This window comes from Hylaeus anthracinus, unplaced genomic scaffold (assembly GCF_026225885.1).
Source record: "Hylaeus anthracinus isolate JK02 unplaced genomic scaffold, UHH_iyHylAnth1.0_haploid 11982, whole genome shotgun sequence".
NCBI classification, from domain to species: Eukaryota; Metazoa; Arthropoda; class Insecta; order Hymenoptera; family Colletidae; genus Hylaeus; species Hylaeus anthracinus.
This window is the reverse complement of record NW_026534330.1, coordinates 10,090,247-10,109,731: the sequence shown is the minus strand read 5'-3', so window position 1 is coordinate 10,109,731 and position 19,485 is coordinate 10,090,247. Positions and strand designations below refer to the sequence as shown.

Here is a 19,485-nt window from a genome sequence, read left to right as displayed (position 1 = left end):
AACGTGTCACGAAAGTCAAGGGCCAGCAATGCTTTCACCTGCTTTATCAATAACAAATGCAGTATCATAAGCAAATTGCATATTAATCGAAATCTTGTATTACCAGTATATTAAAATAAATAATATTCCAACTAATTTAACTTAATGTTCTTCAAAAATAATACTGTCCTATAGTAATAACTAGACTGCGGATATTTATGTAAATTCGTATTATAATGTACACAGACGAGGAATACAAACTTAAATTAAAATATGTTTTGTCTTTGAAATGCTCGAACGTGTATTTCATTTTTGACACCTTCTATATTTATGCATTTGTACACATCCTTGTATATTTTTGTATATCTACATTTGTCATAAATGCATAAATATCCGCAGAATAGTAATAATTAACCGAAATAAAACATGAACATTAAAATACACAGGAAGTAAACAGCATTAAGCGCATATTAACTGAATCACAAGCTTTATTTAAGAATGTATCTGTATAACTGTGAAGTAATATCGCTGCAGACGGCGACCGATGCAACAAAGCAACATTAATTAGCGAAACATATTGTAACTGAACGATTGTCCTAAAACTTCCTAATGATTACATTAAGCGAATTAATGTTTTCCTTGGACTTTATCTAAAATCGTCTGGGTTAAATATCTGCCAGCCAGATCTTTAGCAAAGTTGGTTAATTGATCAGTGATATCAGGTTTCCTCGTAGTAGGAGGATAATTTCCTTGTGGATAACCCTGCGGGTATCCTTGTGGATATCCCTGTGGATAACCCTGTGGGTAACCCTGCGGATAACCCTGCGGATAACCTTGTGGGTAACCCTGTGGATATCCCTGAGGGTAACTTTGAGGGTATTGAGAATATTGACCACCTGGATATCCAGATTGCGAGGGATATCCGGTGTTTTGAGACGGATAACCGCTTTGAGAAGATTGACCGGGGTATCCAGACTGCGACAAATATCCGGTGTTTTGAGACGGATAACCGCTTCGAGAAGATTGGCTAGGATATCCAGCATTAACCGTGTTGGCAGTCACTCTTTGAACACTTTCATCGCCACGAGGATAACCAGAACTCGATGGATATCCTCGAGAACTCGAGGGATAACCACTAGGGTAACCACTCGAGCCTGAAGGATAACCAGAACTACTGCTCGACGGATAACCAGATGATGTCTGAGTCGGGTAACCCGAGGAGCTTCTCGATGGGTATCCTGACTGTGCCGGATAACCCGAAGAGCTTCTCGAGGGATATCCAGATTCTGAAGGATATCCAGAGCTGCTAGGATAACCACTTCGTGACGGACTTCCAGACTCCGATGGGTAACCAGAGCTTCTCGATGGATATCCCGATGAACTGGAAGGATAACCTGAACCAGAAGGATAGCCAGACGAGGTACTTCTGGAAGGATAACCAGAACCAGAAGGATAGCCTGATGAACTTGGTTGACTGTCAGAACTTTTAGTCTCCGGATATCCGCTTCCAGACGGGTATCCTGATCTAGATGACGGCGAGCCCGATGAATCAGGTGACGCGGATTTCACTTCGCTCTGTCGTCTTGCGACTATCTTGTTGCTTCCATCGTTGAACTCTGCGAACAATTCGTTATCTACCTCCTAATTGTTTAGAATAGTTCATAGTTTGGGCTCAGCCCCATGCCATGCCGAGTCCAACTCATTTCTTACAACCGCAACTTTCATAAACATTATTCTTGTATATATTCCCATAGCAGCGATTGCCTTGGCAAGCTATGATGCCGCAATTGTATGGATTGTTGCTAATGTCTTGATTACTAAATTATCATAATTAGTGTGTTATTAAGCCTCTAATACGGTACAATTGTCCTCGTATATTATTACCGTTTATGCGATTGATATGATAGTATTCTCTGTGACTTTTGTTGCTTGATAAAGGCGTGCTATGTAGCAACTTATAATTTAATCATGCAATTTCGTAATTTTATGTTCATTATGGTAGGTATTGAAGTGCTTGATGATAGATTGATTTAATTAATCACTAAGAGTTTTCGTTATAAGTACGCGCACATAACGAAATAATTTCATTTGTAACGCATTTAATTTTGTATGCGTAATAATTGCATAAATATTGTTTTACAATATGATGTAGATATTGGAGTTTAAAGAATCACCAGGACGACAGTCTGAATGCTGAGGATTAAATATATTTAAGACATATGTATACTACATGTAAAAGCATTTTAAGTACTCGTTAAGTTCTACGTATGTACGCTGCGTGTAAAATCATTATAAGTACTCGTTAAATATTAAGTAAATAGTAAGTCCATACGAAATAATAATGTTTCACGAATATAATTATGGCACTAGAAAGAAAGGAACAGTTATCAATGGATAAATAAGATATTAATAGTACTGCACCTAAACTAAATAAAAGAATTTGTGCTATTTTTAAATTCTATTGTAAAATTTGTTTCCCATTGTACCACTTACTTTGTAGAATAAATTAATATAGTATTTTATATTTCATGTTAACTAGACTGTGGATGTTTATGCAATTTCATACTTTTACGGATTCAGATAAAGAATTAAGATTTAAATAAAAGTATGTCTTATCTTATATTAGACACAAACAGTATACCATGTATTTGATTGTAGAAATTTTCTTTGTTTTTTGCATTCATGCACATTCTCATGCGTTTTCTCACATTTTCACTTGTCACAAATGCATCAACATCAGCAGTCTAATGATAACTGTAGTTTCCAGCCCCATACGGTAGTATCTGATTCCCTAGCTCGAAGTTACGTGTAGGCTTATCAAATTTGTAAAATAACAATTCATCGATTAACCGGAAAACGTCCAGATTCTATTTCCCTGGCTATCGATGGATGTGTGAGAAGTATAATAGGCATTATTGGCCGGTTTGTTGTATTGACTTCTAGGAGTAGTTGTGGCACGAGATTCGTAATTGCGATCATTTCCAAACAAACGATCAAAAATTGAACCGCTTCCAATGGTGTTTCTTGATCCAGTGTTACCGCTGACTCTTCCTCCAAATCCGTTGGATGAAGTTCTTGGTGGTGGCGGGGGTGGCGCTGGTCTGGAACCTCCTGGTTGTCGAGTAGGATATCCTGGATATGCTGTTAATTTGGAGAGTGGTAGTAAAAAATTAGCGTACTAACAACCGCGGTATGGACTCCAACACGCAATGGACTAGGATTTTTTTAGAAAATTAATTATTTTACTGGTTACAGTAGTTATAGTTCAAGAATTATTTTTCAAGATTTAAATACATATTTCAATGCAAAACAAAGCATTATATTACGGTACGAGGCTTGAACTCAATACATAAATTTTGTTGTTAAGATAAACGGCGAAGATGCAGGAAATCTCCAGGAACTTGTATCATCGCTATTTTTATCTTAACCACAAAGTTCATGTATTAAGTTCAAGCTTTGTACTGTAAAGTTACGCGTTGATTAGAATGAAAATATATATTTTAATCTTGACAAAAAAATTCTTGACAACAACGTACACCCTTAAGAATACCCATAGGAATTAAAGTTCGTCTGCTGATTAAGTTTTAATTGCAATTTTGATTAAGATTAAAGGTCATTAAAATAGCATGTTAGTTAATATTACATGCTAATATTATAATGCAGATATTTCGATTGCGTTTCATAAGCATGCATCGTTATTGATGTTAGTTGTCTAATGTGTATGCTTCCTGTCAGAATCTTTCATACGATGTATGCTCTCATTTTGAACTTCCACTCTTCAATTTATACGCCAACAGATTACATTAGGTATAAAAATATAAAAGTTTTCAACCAGATCTTATTACAATCAGTCTATAAACATAACCTAAGTCTCAACCTGACGGACATTACAATTTAGCTACATATACAAAGTTCAGTAGCCAATAAATTTTGCTTATTGTTGTTCTTCTAACAGACTACAACCTTACTTAACAATTATTCAATCATTAGGTGCAGCGCAGTTTTCGCAAAAAATGTCTATAATTACAATTTTAATGTTATTAGTATGTAAACAGTTATAATGATATAAAAGTAATAGCATGCTCTCAAAGAAGTATAAAAGTATTAACAAAAACGTATTAACGGTGAACTGAAACATAACGAAGGACAATATTAAAGAAATAAAACCGATTTATAAAAATGGCTTCGAGAATGCTGAAATTGTTAAAAAGAAAACAAGTTTAGGGGTCGCTTAAGAACTATAACATACAATTTACATCATACTACGGCGCTTACCAAAGTAGATAAGAAGTGTCAAGAGTTCGACGCGATAAGGTGATCGATGAATATTTGTCAGCTATAGCTTTATGAAATTAATGGTAAATTTTGTTTACAGACTACTTAATGACAGATACTAGAGTAAACCTGCGAATTAGTAGAAATGGTATTATATTTATTCCAGGTCAACAATTGTATAATGGTACAATTACATTCATTGCACATATGTATATATAAGTGCAGAAACAATTTTATATTATTATATAAATAAATTTGTATCCATGCATGTAAATATGTCGACGGCACTAATGCCAGGAAAATCATTCATCGGACGGCAATAAGTGTTTCGTTCGCAACGAAAACATGTTATCGATACATACATTGTGCATCAGCTAAAATAGAGTATTAAATATACACGTGACATTTTGTCTTATTCGAAACAATGCAATGCTAACAAGCGTTTTCTTTATTAAGAAGGTGCTCTTTTTTTCTTAACCAGTTTCGAGACACATTTCATCATTTTTTTTGCAATCAAAGTACTTGACATGAATTTCCGAAATTTGATATTTTGTGTTTTGTATTAAATTTTGGGTTTAATGTTTTTGTGCTAAATCGTACATTTCATTATAAGTTTGTCAATTTTGAAATTGATTCAATAGAATTTGGTAGAAATATTTGAATGGAACTAAGCAACAAGAATATCAACAAACAAAATCTGTTTTTTAATCCAGGGAAAAAAAGAGTACCTCCTTAACCCCGTAGTGTCAGGTACCAATATCGAGTTAGCCGATTCATTGGAATAATTCCACTCAAAGGATCGATCATCTTGAAGGATGTTTGTATAAGTATATTTGCTAACAATTAGCTGGAAGTCCTTCAAAACACTTCATCGTGACTTCGCAGATTTTCAAATGTATCAAAATACTACTATGCGCCCTCTCACAACGCTCTTTCTAAACCTTAAAGATTTAGTTATAATAATAAGCGCACCAGGTACATTAAAATAATTTAAACTTGATCCGACATATTATGTCCTAAGGGATTACTTTCTAATTCTGCGTTGACTATGTGCATAATTATTATAAAATGCTTTGTATACATTTTTGGAAAAACATCAATTTATGTTCTTTAAGAAGGTCTATCGAAGAAGCATTTTAATTAATTCGCTCCTGTGTTACGTTTAAACGATTAATATAATTAATTCATGATTTGTATCATCAAGTAACGATTAAGTTAAATGAGACGAAGTATAAAAAATAGAAGAAGCATCTACCTCAGACGAAAGGATTTTATACTACCTAGGTAACGTTTCGAAAATTCTTATTAACTGGTCAATGTTAGAGACTGTTTCCTGTTGTTGTTAATTGTAAATGCGTCACGTGAAGGCAAATGATGTGCTGGCATGAATTATTGGAAGACATATAGGCAATAACCTATGTAAATATAAGATTACAAACATAATTTTAACGGTGGACACTATTTCAATGATTGCTATTCAAACAAAAATGATATAAATAAACTATCCTTATTTTAAATATCGGTGATCGTGATCATCGTGGAGTATCATTCTTTAAATTGTATTTTCAAATTATAAAATACGCGATTCAGAGTAATACTACTTTCTAAAGATAGACAAATGTATAAAATAAATGAAAAACAATCCTTTTTACGTTAGCGTCTTAATATTATTGAGTACACCAAATTCAACGGAAAGTTAAGTAGTAAATAATTCAGTTCGATAAAATGCCCATGTCTATCTAACATTTCAATTCGACAACCCCCATCGTTCCACGCGTTAATTGTATCGCCCAACCATATATTTATACAAAGTGTATAACAAAAATACGATACCAAAACCAAACCGAGTCAAATAAAGTCATCGCTAAACTCGAAAATTTGGAGAAATACTAGTATATTACTAGTAAATATAATTTCAACTCTTAATCCGTTACTTGATAACGTGGCTCCGAATTACCTGCAGTCAGTGGTGTGTAAACAAGACGAAAAGGCTTAAAAGTTTATAAGGCTTTGATTTGACATAACCATAAACACGCAACGATATTACTAAAATTACCATGTCTCGATATTCAGAGACAGACCTGTGACGAACAAGTGTCGATAGCGCGATGTTTCGTTACTCGGGCGCGTCAAGTAAAGACTGAATAAAAGAATCGAAGCTCTACACACGTGATCACGATCTTTTGGCAACGAGCATAACGAGGCACGTTAGACAAACTACAATTAAAGATGGAGCCGCCACGGCAGCGTTGTTCCTGCGATAAACCGAGTAACTGTGACGCTGGTTAGGATTGTACGAGTAAGGATAATTCTGTTGGCCAGGGATTTGTTGGGGATATCCCGGGGCGGCTGGATATCCAGCAGGTTGCGCGGGGTACGGAGGATAGTTTTGGCCAGGCATAGGCATCTTGTTGTGCGTCGGGTATGGCGGATATCCTAAGTCGTGTTGTCGATTTCCCTGGTTCGACGAAGGATAAGGCGGATATCCGCTGTTAGAACCGGTGTTGCTAGGGTACGCTGGATAACCCAAATTACCGCCGGAATTCACTTGACGATATCCTCCAGCAGGATCGACAGGGGCGGGGGGTGCATTAGCATTCGCGTAAGGGTTCGAATTGCTGGCACTGTTGCTGGTTTTATCGGGACCGTCATTGGTGCTGATAGGCTGTCCATTCACGTAAGAAACGCCCGCCGATTCGTATCCTGAAAAGATTGTCCTGTTCTCGTCGTCTTTGTTCTTTTCGAGCGCAACTCGAGCATTGGGGAGAGGATTAAAGAGAGTCCAGACAAATGAAAAATGTGCGAGAGATATACCAGGTTGCCTCTGGAATACAAACCTCTAAGACTACGAGGGGATTAAAATCGACTGGGCACTCGGAACTACTTCTACGGGTATGGATCCGTGAGTCAATAGGGAGGGTAAGTATGTTTAACTAACATTAATGAAACGATCCTTTCAGCAGTGAGAAGAAACTGTACATTGGAGATATTACGATTTAGGTTCGGGACCTGACGAAAACCAGATTTAGAATCTCAATTTTATTTAGTATGGTATGAAAGGGTTGTACGAATGGTGATATTAGAAGGATATTCATTTCTAAAAAATGGCTGTCATTTGCAGTAAGATGTACATATATTTTAATCAAGAACAAAGTAATATATACGTTTAATAACATTTATATATTATTACATGCATTCATATATAATATGTATATATTACTTTGTTTTGAATTAAAATATATGCATGTATATCTTACTGCAGCTGACAGTCATTTTTTGGAAATGAATATCCTTCTAATATCATTCATAAGTATATGTAATAATATATACAATATAAGATATATTTAAAAATGGCCAAGATATAAATTTCCAGAATTCGATTGAGAAATATGAGATGTAACCAACGGAATCATCACCAACCCCATAGTTAACAGTTTGAACAGACAATCCGAATGACAAATGTTAATATTATTCTGTCAAACATATGTGCATACGAGCTTCACCATCTCATCCAAACTACTATTTCTTCAATATAATAAACTTCACTCATCTCCCCCACTCTTTATCCAACCCAGGCTCTCCGCAGCTAACCCCTAAGTCAAAACCGCCACACGTCACCAATCTCCTTCAATCCATGCTTCTATAAAGTAAGTATAGAGCTCACCTAGGTATTCATCAAGGCTAGCTCCAGCAGCTTTGAATTACGACGAATTTAGCATATCACCAACTGAAGTAGTGGAGATGGTAGACGCATACTAATGCATTAGTCAAATACACGTGACACGCTTCTTCAGTGTGATTGTCGTCTTCACCACTCCGCTAGATGGTATGCTAAATTCGTCGTAATTCAAACCCCCCGTAGCTGGGTTTAAAGAACACTGGTTTACCTTAATCTTTTTTCCCTTCACACTTTCCTTGATCTCCTTAGTTCCCATTCTCTCTTATCATCGTACGATGGATCTTCCTATATCTACTTTCTCTTATTCTTCAGTTTCCTTTTTCTCGATAATAGCTACCCATTTTCACCTTATGTCATTCATTCATGCAACAACCGTAGTCTCTTCTCCTTCCACCTTCCCCGCTAATGCTCTCATCCATTCTATGTTCCCTGCAACTCTTATCTCCACCTACAGGTCCTCCTTGCGTCCTTTCCCTCCTACCTAAGTCCTTTAACAATCAAGTTGCGTGTCCCGTTCTCTACCTTTCAGTCTTCCATCTTTCTAACCCTCTTTTCCATTCCTACATACTTTTACACTTGACCCGAACTCTCTTTACTTATGCAAACACTTGCCTAACCTCCCTGCTCACTCATTCTCAGCTCCTAACCTTCACTATTTCCTACGACATCGCTACTCTGTCTTACCTGACCCTTCGTTTTCTTCCCACCCTACAACCTTTTTCACTTTCAACAACCTCTTCTTACTTACGAAAGTAACTCAGAATTCGAATCGTAAAGTACGTAACTTGCACCTGAATATCAGCAGTCTATTAAAAATTGATACTCTTTTTAACTACACCATTTTCTTGTAATATGCTTTATAAATTGAGATTGTGAGAAGGAATTTCTTAAGGGTTGAAACGTAATTCGTAATACTTTTTGTACAGTTTATTCATGCCTACCGCGACGAAAATCTAACGGATTAACTAAGAATCGTGTCAATTGATAGACTCTTGCTTTTGCATCATGCTTCATCTGTCTGTTCGATAGACAGAAAGCGATTAGACGGTCATAGGGTATGGATAACTCTTCAGCGACTGGTTGATTTTGATACGAACATCGCTACACAGCTACAAGCTGAAAAACCTTTCACGGAAAGTTGGAAATTTTAAGGTGACTCGTTTTAGTGGAGTTAGTTTAATGGAGGTGCTGCGAAAAGTTCAAAAAATTGTGCGGTTATCTGTTCCTGTATCACGTATGCAAAAATTATTGGAAAGCGTTAAAGTGCACGTAAAGAGAACAGGCCCATGCTACATGCGATCCCTATTGTGTTGTTAAAATAGCAAAAAAGTTATTAAAAACGATTCATTCTAATAATAATACTATATACCACATATGTAAGTTTTTTAAACTCAACAAATCTTCGACTCCACATTTCTACATTTCATATGAATAAAGGAACATAAAGTTTAAACATGATTACACGATTAATAGTAGTCTAAAAATTATTATTCAGTTTCCTCTATTTTAATGATGATTATTTTCGTAAATTACAACGAACTATATTTCACGTTGCAAGTAAACAATTCACGCAGAAATTTAAGCCCGAATCAATTTGTATTTTATAAATTGTTTTTATAAATTGTCTTTACTATAAAATAGTTGAAAAACAAATATTACAAAACATGTCTCCTGTTAAAGATCACGTTGAATACAAAGTACACGCTAACGAAAATTTAATCCTTAACTGCATAAAGCACTCCTGCATCGTCAATTTCGCTTCCTGCTAGAGCAATACACTTTTTCTTTCATATCGGCGGGATGGTAGAAGTTTATGCGTTCGAGAGCAATTTCTCCAAAATCCTATAACACTGCGTGAGTATATGCGTATGCACGCGTTTGTGTGCAGAGGGAGACGATAATGGAAAGGTCGTGTTCGAAAAAGTTAAGGAGAGAAAAAATCTGCTGTACAAGCTCTTGAGGTTCTCGACTTTACATTACAGACCACTTTACACGGCGCAATACGACTCAAAATTACAAAATAACGTTCCAATCTATTCTCGTTATCAAATTCTATCGCTACGCGCCTTTTACGAGTCTAACGCGAGACTTAACCTACCCAAGGTTCGATGGCGAATCAAATTAAATAGAAAATATGCAAGAGCTTGTACTGTTCACGCAGTCGTTACGCTGTCGTAATATTTGACTGAGGAAAAATAATTTAGTATTGGATTTGATGTGACACTGAAATTATTTATACAGTTGGAAATTAGAAATTAGAAATTGTCAAAATGCAACACCAAATACAGAAATATAGAATGCAAAAATAAAAAAGGATTGCGATGTGATTTACAGATTATTATTATTATAGTATATCGGAGAACATGTTATTGCTCGAATCATGTTTAACCCTTTCAGGAAGAAACTTGCAGTTGGGATACTGTGGCCATTAAAAGAAATCACATTAAACAGTAACTCGCCGAAATAGTGCATTGATAAATAAATCATATTGAGAAAACAATTTTATTAGAATGAAGAAAATATTTAATTAGAAGCGGAGCACGGAGGTTTTTACGCTGTAGCAAGCAGAGGATTGCAATAGCTTAAAATTCAATTCCCAAATATGACTACGAAATCATTCGACCAGTTTCCGCAATTGCATATTACAAAGTGAAATTATTACTTTAGATACGAATTTTAGAATTCGTTGATTACGTATGTAATATATTTCGTGCTAAATATCGGAAATTGTATGTGGTAACAAATCATACGCAAATGAAATTAATACGGTCCTGCGAACAGAAGACTATTAAACAATTCAATATCCAATACTTGTCACTAAAATTTCATGGGAAATACAGTGGCAATTCAGTTGACGCGTGCATTGAGATTTCAATCACTATCGCACGATCCTCTTAACCGCGTGAATCATTTACAGGCATTTTGTTCACCAACATGCAACCATGCTCTTCGATTTTCGAACTGGTCGAACAACATGCACGGACAATCGGCCACGGTGTAACCAAATGGACCATATAAGGATTTAAAAACTCACCAATTGCGGTCGACTTCTTCACGCATGTTGGCACACCATTTTCGGTTTTGCAGTATTCGTTTTCGCCGCAAACAGTACTTGCGCAGTTTGCTCCTGTGAATAAGATACGCGAAATGCACATGTAGGATGATTGTTGTAAATAATTTTATAGAAATAACATTTTATTTAATTTTGTTTTTGTTATTGTAAATTTTATACTAAGTGTAACTATTTGTTTAACGTTAATATTTAGATTCTTGAAGAGGTTTCTAAAGGAGGCGATAACTTGTCAAATAGATAAAATTAAAATATGCCTTTTTAACACTATTTACTAATGTTTCCAGAAAAAGTAAAATAAATATAGACACGAATATAGATAAAAATCAATAGACAGCGGAAGGGCTTAAACTATACTGAATTTCAAAAATAAAATTGTTCGACAGGATTCCTTGCATTTGGTGAAGCTGAATACGAATTTGGATTGAACTGCAAGTATTAATACATACAATTACTTAGGCAATAATTTCGTAATTATTTCGTTGGGGTTTAGCGCGACAACTGACCTAATTTATTTTGCATTTATTGAAACGTTAACGTACAGCTCATTGGCATTATCGATCACAAAGCGCGTACGTAATTTCATATGCGGTTAGTCGCGAACTTACACACAATGTATTAACATTTAATGATCTGATAATTGATTGATGGGTTATACAAGAACCGATAATTTATTCACAGAAATTGAAGGAAGTTATTCTCGTACTACAATTCCTGATTGAGATTTAATTAACTTCTTGTACGTCAAAGTGTGCTAATTCATAATATGTATATTATCTTGTAAGTTTAAAGTTACATGTTCTTTTTTTTTAAGACGGCGATTAAATTTAAATTATCACCAATTTAAATTCTCATTCATAACAATTTAAAAAAATCTAATTTTTAAAAATCCAACCAATCCATGTTATGCAATAACAGATCCTTTTTTTTAAATTGGTATCTACTAAAATTATATGTCTGAAAGAGGTTTGTGATTACTTAAATTTTGTGCTTAGTAATCAATCCTCTTCTTGATTGGATCATTTAAGTTCACGAAAAATCCTGAAAAATAACTCCCTAAGGGAGATACTAATAATAAATATCCCCCGCAATACTATTTCCCTGTGAAGCCAATCAATTGTTCGCGATTGTACAGCAAGTCTAAATCGATTCAGGGTCACCCTACGAATATTTATTCACCTCTGGCCTTCAACCAAAATCTGCGCATGAACGCACACAGTTCACAAAACGCATCTACCCTGAAACTGGGCAGACGACTCCATTTCTACCCGCCTCGTACGTAGCGTCCATTCTTGATTGCAATGGCGTATGAAATATATTTATGGAAAGGTCAACCGCATTCTTACCGCCTGGATGAGCTTTCGCGCAAGTCGGATAACGGCCGCAGTTATCTCGTCGGTAGATCGAGCATGGATCCTCTTCCATCACGCAGACCTCATCCCTCATGCATCCAATGTCCTTGCATGTCCTCCCATATTCTGCGGACAGAATAGTAATTTCTTTGAGTTCTCCTTTAGTGGGGAAAGTTCGAGTAGTAAGTCGCGATCCCGCGATTGGGATATGGTTCATTAAAACTTTGCTTGGGGAAAGAAACGTGTCATAAATGGAATTTATGTTGAAGCCTCTGATGTTCGCGATGGTGCGAGTCAGTTCAGATACTTTAATTTCGGGTAGCGCGAAAAGTAGTCGAGAACGATGCGTAGTTCGGTGCAGTGCTTCCATTTAAATATTTACACGATCGTGGTTTTTTACTAACATTTAAAGCGTACTCTTTGGGCTTCTGTATGTCGTTAATTTATTATTCAAAATTTCTATTCTACAGAGATGAGAAAATTCTAATCAAGATCAAAAGAAGTCGAATTAGAAATTAAAGTTGAATAAACTTTTGTAGAGCTCTACACGTGGATATGCTTTCAATGTTTACATTACATACATATATGTATATTTTATATTAATTATGTACGTATGGTTGTGTGTGTATATATATAATTAAGTGTAATCAATCTAGATTTAAGTTTCAGATGTAATTCAGTGTTATAGTCGAGTTAAGGACTTCGCACACTCAAAATATACTCGTACTCATACTCACAGATTTAAATTTAACAAACGACAAAAAGATAAAATTTAGATCTAGTCTTAAATTAAATATTGTTACGAAATTTGTATGTATTATATATTATGTTATAACAGATGATTCGAATAACTGTTAAATTTAATGACCATTGTGAATAATTGCGAGGTTTTTATTCATCTTTTATCCTCATAAAATTCTGCTCCCGATTCTAATTAATGATGTACGTTAAACAAGCACGAACATTTTCGATTAAAACACGTTGTTTATCTCATGACAACTTTGAGCCGATGCACGCCAAGTTTTGCTTCAGAACGCGTACATGTGCGCTTAGTTGACCGTGCGACGCAAAACTATTAAAGGGAGCAAGTATATTTACATTCAGATGACTTCAACTCAATATTCTCGATCCCAGGGTAAGCTTCTCCAAAACTTTGGACAGAAACTGTGTAACTAAACCTAGCATAATTACATTTACGCGAACCTGCTATTTAGTAGCTGAAGTGTAACTCGGTACCTACCAAATACGATCCTTGACCGCAATTAGTGATTTACGCGCACTTGCACGCTCAAATTATGGTTTCGAAGGTATCTAATGTTACCGAGGAGGAGATACATTTACGAAACACGCGAGTACTGTAGCCAATATGGCAATTACCATTTAGAAAGAGCCATAAAATAGAAATATTTCATAGTGGCAACAAATATTTCAAAAGCCATTTTTTTCTAATTTTGATTATTGTATTACATAAAGAGATGTGTGTTTATTTGTTCATAAGATGTACATTGCTTTTATATAAGGAATTAGATATACTAAAATAATCTTTTTTTTTTAAATAAGTTTATTTATTTATGCCTTTTTTGAAAATTGATTTCATTTTATTTAAGACAGTATGTATTATTCGCTAAACCATTATACAAGCAGATATAGCACAATAATTATTTCTATTTTAATAATCAATTATTTGGAATCAGTTTAGATTTAAATTTTGATAGGAAATTATTAATCTAAAATTCTTCTTAAATCTTCCTACTTTTACTTAAAATTACCGCGTTTCAATCCTAATCTCTTATACTTGCAAGCCTTCTAATGAGAAGGATAAGGATAAGGATAATCAATGGATAAGTATTGAAACTACCAATTACCAATACCGAACCTTTTACAAAACAATTATATGTATTGCTTCAGGCACGACTAACTAAATCTGAATATTATCTAGTCTGCACCCTCTTTTGCATAGAATGTTATTGAAAAACTTCACGACTTCTTCGTGGCAATATCCCCGCTTAGTAAGTATCCGAATTAAGGTTTCATGGTCGAAAAATACAACGTCTATTATGCATCTAGCCGATGTTATCCGACCGAGGCTCGCATCAGTGCAACGTCGCTAATCGTAATTCTATTCAAGCACCACGGTGTCATCCCCATATAACCCCATCGATTCTCAATTACGCGACCAGCGATAGAAGAAGGAAGACGCAAGAAGGGAAAAGAGGAATAGAGAGAAACAGCTGGCGAGTTAACGCCCAGGTTCGTGTTACCCATAACTGCCTACGTGCTGGAAGGTTACGTGGAAAAGGAAGGAAAGGGTGTGGTGAAGGGGTGGAAATATTAAAACTAGGTTAACGACTCTCGCTCAAATTGTCCTCATAGGTGGATCACGTTCAAAAACAAAAGGATTGAAACAAACGATGGATGGACGTTAAACAAATAAAGAATATTCAAAGGGTGTTTAACTTTGCATAGCACACGTCCGTTCTGCATAGGCTGACAAAATTATACGATGTAAATTAAGTGGATACGGTATGTTACATACGCATATTGGCGAAATGTAAATTCGTGGCCAAATTTGGTTACTTAGAAATACGCGCGTCATCCACCAATCTACTATCTCGTGCAAGAAGTTTGCGTTATTTGCATGATAATATGTTATCTATGCAACAGGGTCGCATTAAATGAAGAATAAGGTTACTATAGTGGCACAATAATACCGTGGAAGAAATAATAAATCTATTTACCAGATTACGTTAAACATTTTTTTAATTGACAAAGTTACAAGTACATTCTTTTATTTTATGTAAAAAAAATATTTACTAATATAAACGTTCTTCTATCTTACAATACATATGAGCTGTTTATTTTGAAAGTGGTATAAGTTACATTTCCGAAAACACTAATAGTAATTACAATATCCCGTTAACCCTTAAATATCACAATTTAAAAATGAAGAAAGTATAAAAACGATTCTATTATCCGAGAATTCCCTTATGAAACCACCGATGTCTACCTATTAATTAAGATAGTCGAGGTTCTACTTTATTTACAAATTGTTAATCGTTCAAAGCTTTTTTGAATAAAGAAAAAGTATTGAAGAATGCACAGAAAGAAATCCAAAGTCTGTAACAACTGTTCCAACTAATGAATGTCTATAAATTAATCTAACTGTCAAAGACTCGCCCTGCTTCATTAAATACTTTATAACTTTATAACATTAATACTTCATAATTTCAAAAATGTTCTCTATTCATTTATTCCTATAAAAGAAAACATACACGCCTATAATGATGGAAAATTAATGACAAAACAATAAACGATATATTTATTAATTTTTTGTATGACTGTAAATGCATATGCGGTTACAATCGTTACATTTTGCCGCGATATTGATTCTGCACTTGTAATTAAGGTCAGGCAATTAATTACAAGCAATTAATCAAATATACTCCAACACTGTTTAATAATTGGATATCGGTAATACGGAATCTTCTCTACTGAATTAATAAGTCGAATAATGGAAATAAGCTCAAAGCATGGAAAAAAAAATAAGTTAAACAATACTCTATACAAGCGTACATAGTTTAAATAATAACATTTAATTATATTTAAACAATAAATATAGATATTTTGTATAAACGTTTCGATTTAGGTCTTTTTCATTCGAGTTTATAGTTCTATTTTTATTTAATTGCACTATGGTGATCGCGCTGGAATTAGAAATCTTGCAAGTTACCTAATTTAAAGTACTCTTTAATTAAAATGTATGTTTGACGATTGCATCGAAACGACAATAGAACATTGTACAAAACTGTTGGAAAACAAATCATTATGAGGTGTCATATTCATGTTTGTTCGTACACAAGCCACTATAATTGGGTACTTAATCATGTGGATGTTTCTGTTAGAAATCAGTAATGGAAAACATATTGATATTAGCAGGAAGTCAATTTCACAATGCACTCGCATATAATTTTCAAAGCGTACCATTAACACGTATTAACTTTAAAAATATACCGTTTCCATCAGGTGACGTAAAGTTTACTAGGAACAAAATGATTGGGTAATTTAAAAATCACTTTGCTCGGCAGAATTAATTTCCATCACTTTCAGGGTTCCTTCATCGGATGTTTTACGGTTTGGAGATAGACGGGAAATTAAGTTTTTTAAGTTCAACGCAGCAAGTTTTACGAGCTTAGATAATTATTCTCAGAAGTTTTGATTGCGTTTGTAAGTTGCGAGCTTCTTTACGTTCAAAGAACTACTCTCGTCGTTTTTCTCGCAAAGGTTAGCTTCATCAGCACTAACGATGATGTATGTAAAGTTATTACGATTCAGACGAAAGATTTGTTCCAACTGCATAATCTCGTGGAAGCAGTTTGCCTAAATTCTAATAACGCGTTTAGTTCAATCGAATGTGGAAGATGACCCGTGATTAAATTAATAAAAATAAGGACTCAGAATGAAATTTTCAATTCTTCCAAATTTTGAACGAGACATAGGGATTGACCTTCCAACAATTATCTTCAAACAAAAATTACGAGAAAGATTTATAGCCCGTAAAAGGAAAAGAGAAATAGAAACGGGCAGAGTTTTATTGCTGTTGCGTAAAACCGGCGAATAAATCGCGTGATAGCACGAAAAGGGTGGAGAAATAATTGTTAACTCAGTGGAAACGATTAACGAGATTCCTCTGCTGGTAAAGCGAATTCGAATACGTCTGGAAAAGGTGTCCCTCTGTGGCCTTCAACAAACGTTGCTGATTACATAAAACCTCTACTTAAAGACAATTCTTACGTGAAAAAACGCAATTCCCACGAATAAGTAAATTATTGTTTGTAAATACACATCATCTGCACAAAAATGTGATAAAAACACAAACAAGAAATACGTATCTATTCACAGTTTAACGTTATTTTAATCTAACAGCAATATATACTTATTTCTATGTCGTGAAAAGTATTTTAATGGCAGTTGTAATACAAAATAAAATAATTAAACATAAAATATCAAAAGTCGATATTTTTTATGTGTAAGGACCTCAGAACATATTCCAATAATTTCATTTGAATTTTGCAAATTAAATGTATTATTAAATATAAGGGTTATGATGATAAATGGAAAAAAAGATAAATAAATATGTAAAAAACAAATATGTTTGAACCGAAGCGTTTGATACTCAGCAGATTGGATCTTAAATCCTTCAGTTTCCATTGCGGTTTCCTTTACTCTGTTTTAACGAGATTAGAATACGGAAGAGGACAAAGACGACGATTACGACGAAGGTCGATGTAATTATATCGATCGAGTCGGAGATTAAAACCGAACATTTGTTTCCATTAGGTCCAATTAATCCTAATCATACCAAGCGTTACTCTAGAGCTATTTAATCGAACCTGAATATCACCGTTTAACTAAATTCGTTTATTCTAGTGATTAGTTTTGCGTTACCATGTAAAGTCAATTGTACATAGATATAAATTAAAACGATATCTTGATAACAATTATTGAGATTAAAATAGTGATTAGGTATGTTTAAAGCTCAAATATTGTTTTTTTACGTACTAGTGTAAGACGTTGCACTTGGTATCGACGAGATAATCAATATCGTCCCTAAAAGGACACCCAGTGTAGAACTGGAAAACATCATCTGAAACAAACAAAATTTTCATTTTTTTATGTACGGTACAAATATTTGTAGCTCAAGTATTTTTCCAGCGGATTTGTTGCAAATCCCTTTAATATTGTTAAAGAAGTTATTTGTACAAATTAATTGTTAAATATAATATTGAAATCCTGAAAGGTCAAATTATTATTCAATTTGGAAATATCACAACTTTACCATTCCATCTCTTAATAATATGAATGATATTATATTTCAAGTCGTGGAAATGGAGCAATCACACTGCATAACGATTTACTGATTCATTTGCTCAATAGATAAGAAACGAAAGATACGAAATGCAGAAGGAAAGAAATACGAAACGTGGATGCCCTTTGACATTATGAAAAACCTAATATTTACGTATCGCTAAAAAAAATGCATCGATAACACGCGTATACGCTGCGGAAAATAAATGGAATTAGAACACTCAGAAATTCACGAATAGGCAATACGTTAATTTAACTTTTATAATATGAACAATATTAAATTCAGTTTTCATATTTATTTCAGTTGAATAATTTGGATCTAACAACATCATGTAGAGTAATTTACATACGGAAATCTTCTATACTTTTTATGAAATATATAATTTTTAATCTTTTGACATTTATCAAAACAGTATAGAGAGATAAAGTACTGAATTAAGACGTATGCTTTGCGCAATATCTTTTGTTTTACACTTACCGAGCGTGCAACAAGTAGTAAATAATTATACAGCAACCGATTGTGCGGTTACCATTAAAACGACAACGACAAGTAACAATGTCCAGAATAATTAAAAATGTTATTGCCAGAGTATCACTGTGACTTATCACAATATCAGATAATTAAAATAAAAGGCCGCACAGTATTTTAAATTTCAGCGCCAATATCGGTCGTAAAAACAGCCAATCACGCAGGCTGCGCAACTTAGTATCCTTTTTCTCGATCGTCCTTGTCTTACTCGGACATCCTAACCTCACTCGACACTTCTAACCATACCAGGGAAGAATCGCGCCCCTGAACGCGCCAAATAAATACGGTTCACGGATTTACTCTTCACGAAATGGACGCGTGATCAAATTAGATTTCCGGTCGTTCAGACCTCAGGCAGCGAGTATCATTCATGACATTTAAATTACAATGTTTCATTTGAATGACCTTGACTAGCCCCATATAGAAATCTCGTACTGCGCCGTTCGTCGTAATACGTGATAACGTTTCATTTTTACTTCTTTATACGTGAGTAATCACCACGTACATTCTTAAATAAACTAATAGTAACGTGTACGTGAGCACTGTAAACTTACCTGAGAAATATCGTTCACTAGCAACGTAAAGACACCCACTCCTCTATGTAGTCGGCACAATACTGAGCACTTTGTAAAATTCACTCGTTACTGACCTGACGTTGCCGTGAGTCAGAGAGGAATGGACGATGAAGTTGCACGCGAAAGAAAGAGCGGGAGAAGCTGCGAAAATGAGAGCGACA

General features: G+C 34.6%; 1 protein-coding gene across 4 annotated transcripts; it reads right to left on the bottom strand.

The window, feature by feature from the left end:
* Positions 1-449: 449 nt before the first annotated feature.
* On the bottom strand, positions 450-19,460 carry LOC128885859 (prisilkin-39-like). Of its 4 annotated transcripts, none has more exons than XM_054140176.1 (5): positions 19,304-19,460; positions 17,915-17,999; positions 12,350-12,481; positions 10,968-11,060; positions 450-1,613 (listed from the first exon to the last, which is right to left on the bottom strand). In XM_054140176.1, exons 2-5 carry the CDS (start codon positions 17,997-17,999, stop codon positions 607-609), a joined length of 1,317 nt encoding a protein of 438 aa, XP_053996151.1. In that variant the 5' UTR covers positions 19,304-19,460; the 3' UTR covers positions 450-606. The 4 variants fall into 4 exon arrangements, with proteins under 4 accessions (XP_053996151.1, XP_053996152.1, XP_053996153.1 ...); XM_054140177.1 differs by lacking the exon at positions 19,304-19,460 and adding an exon at positions 18,861-18,885; XM_054140178.1 differs by lacking the exon at positions 19,304-19,460 and adding an exon at positions 18,192-18,234 and having other exon boundaries at positions 450-1,595.
* Between the last annotated feature and the right edge of the window lie 25 nt (positions 19,461-19,485).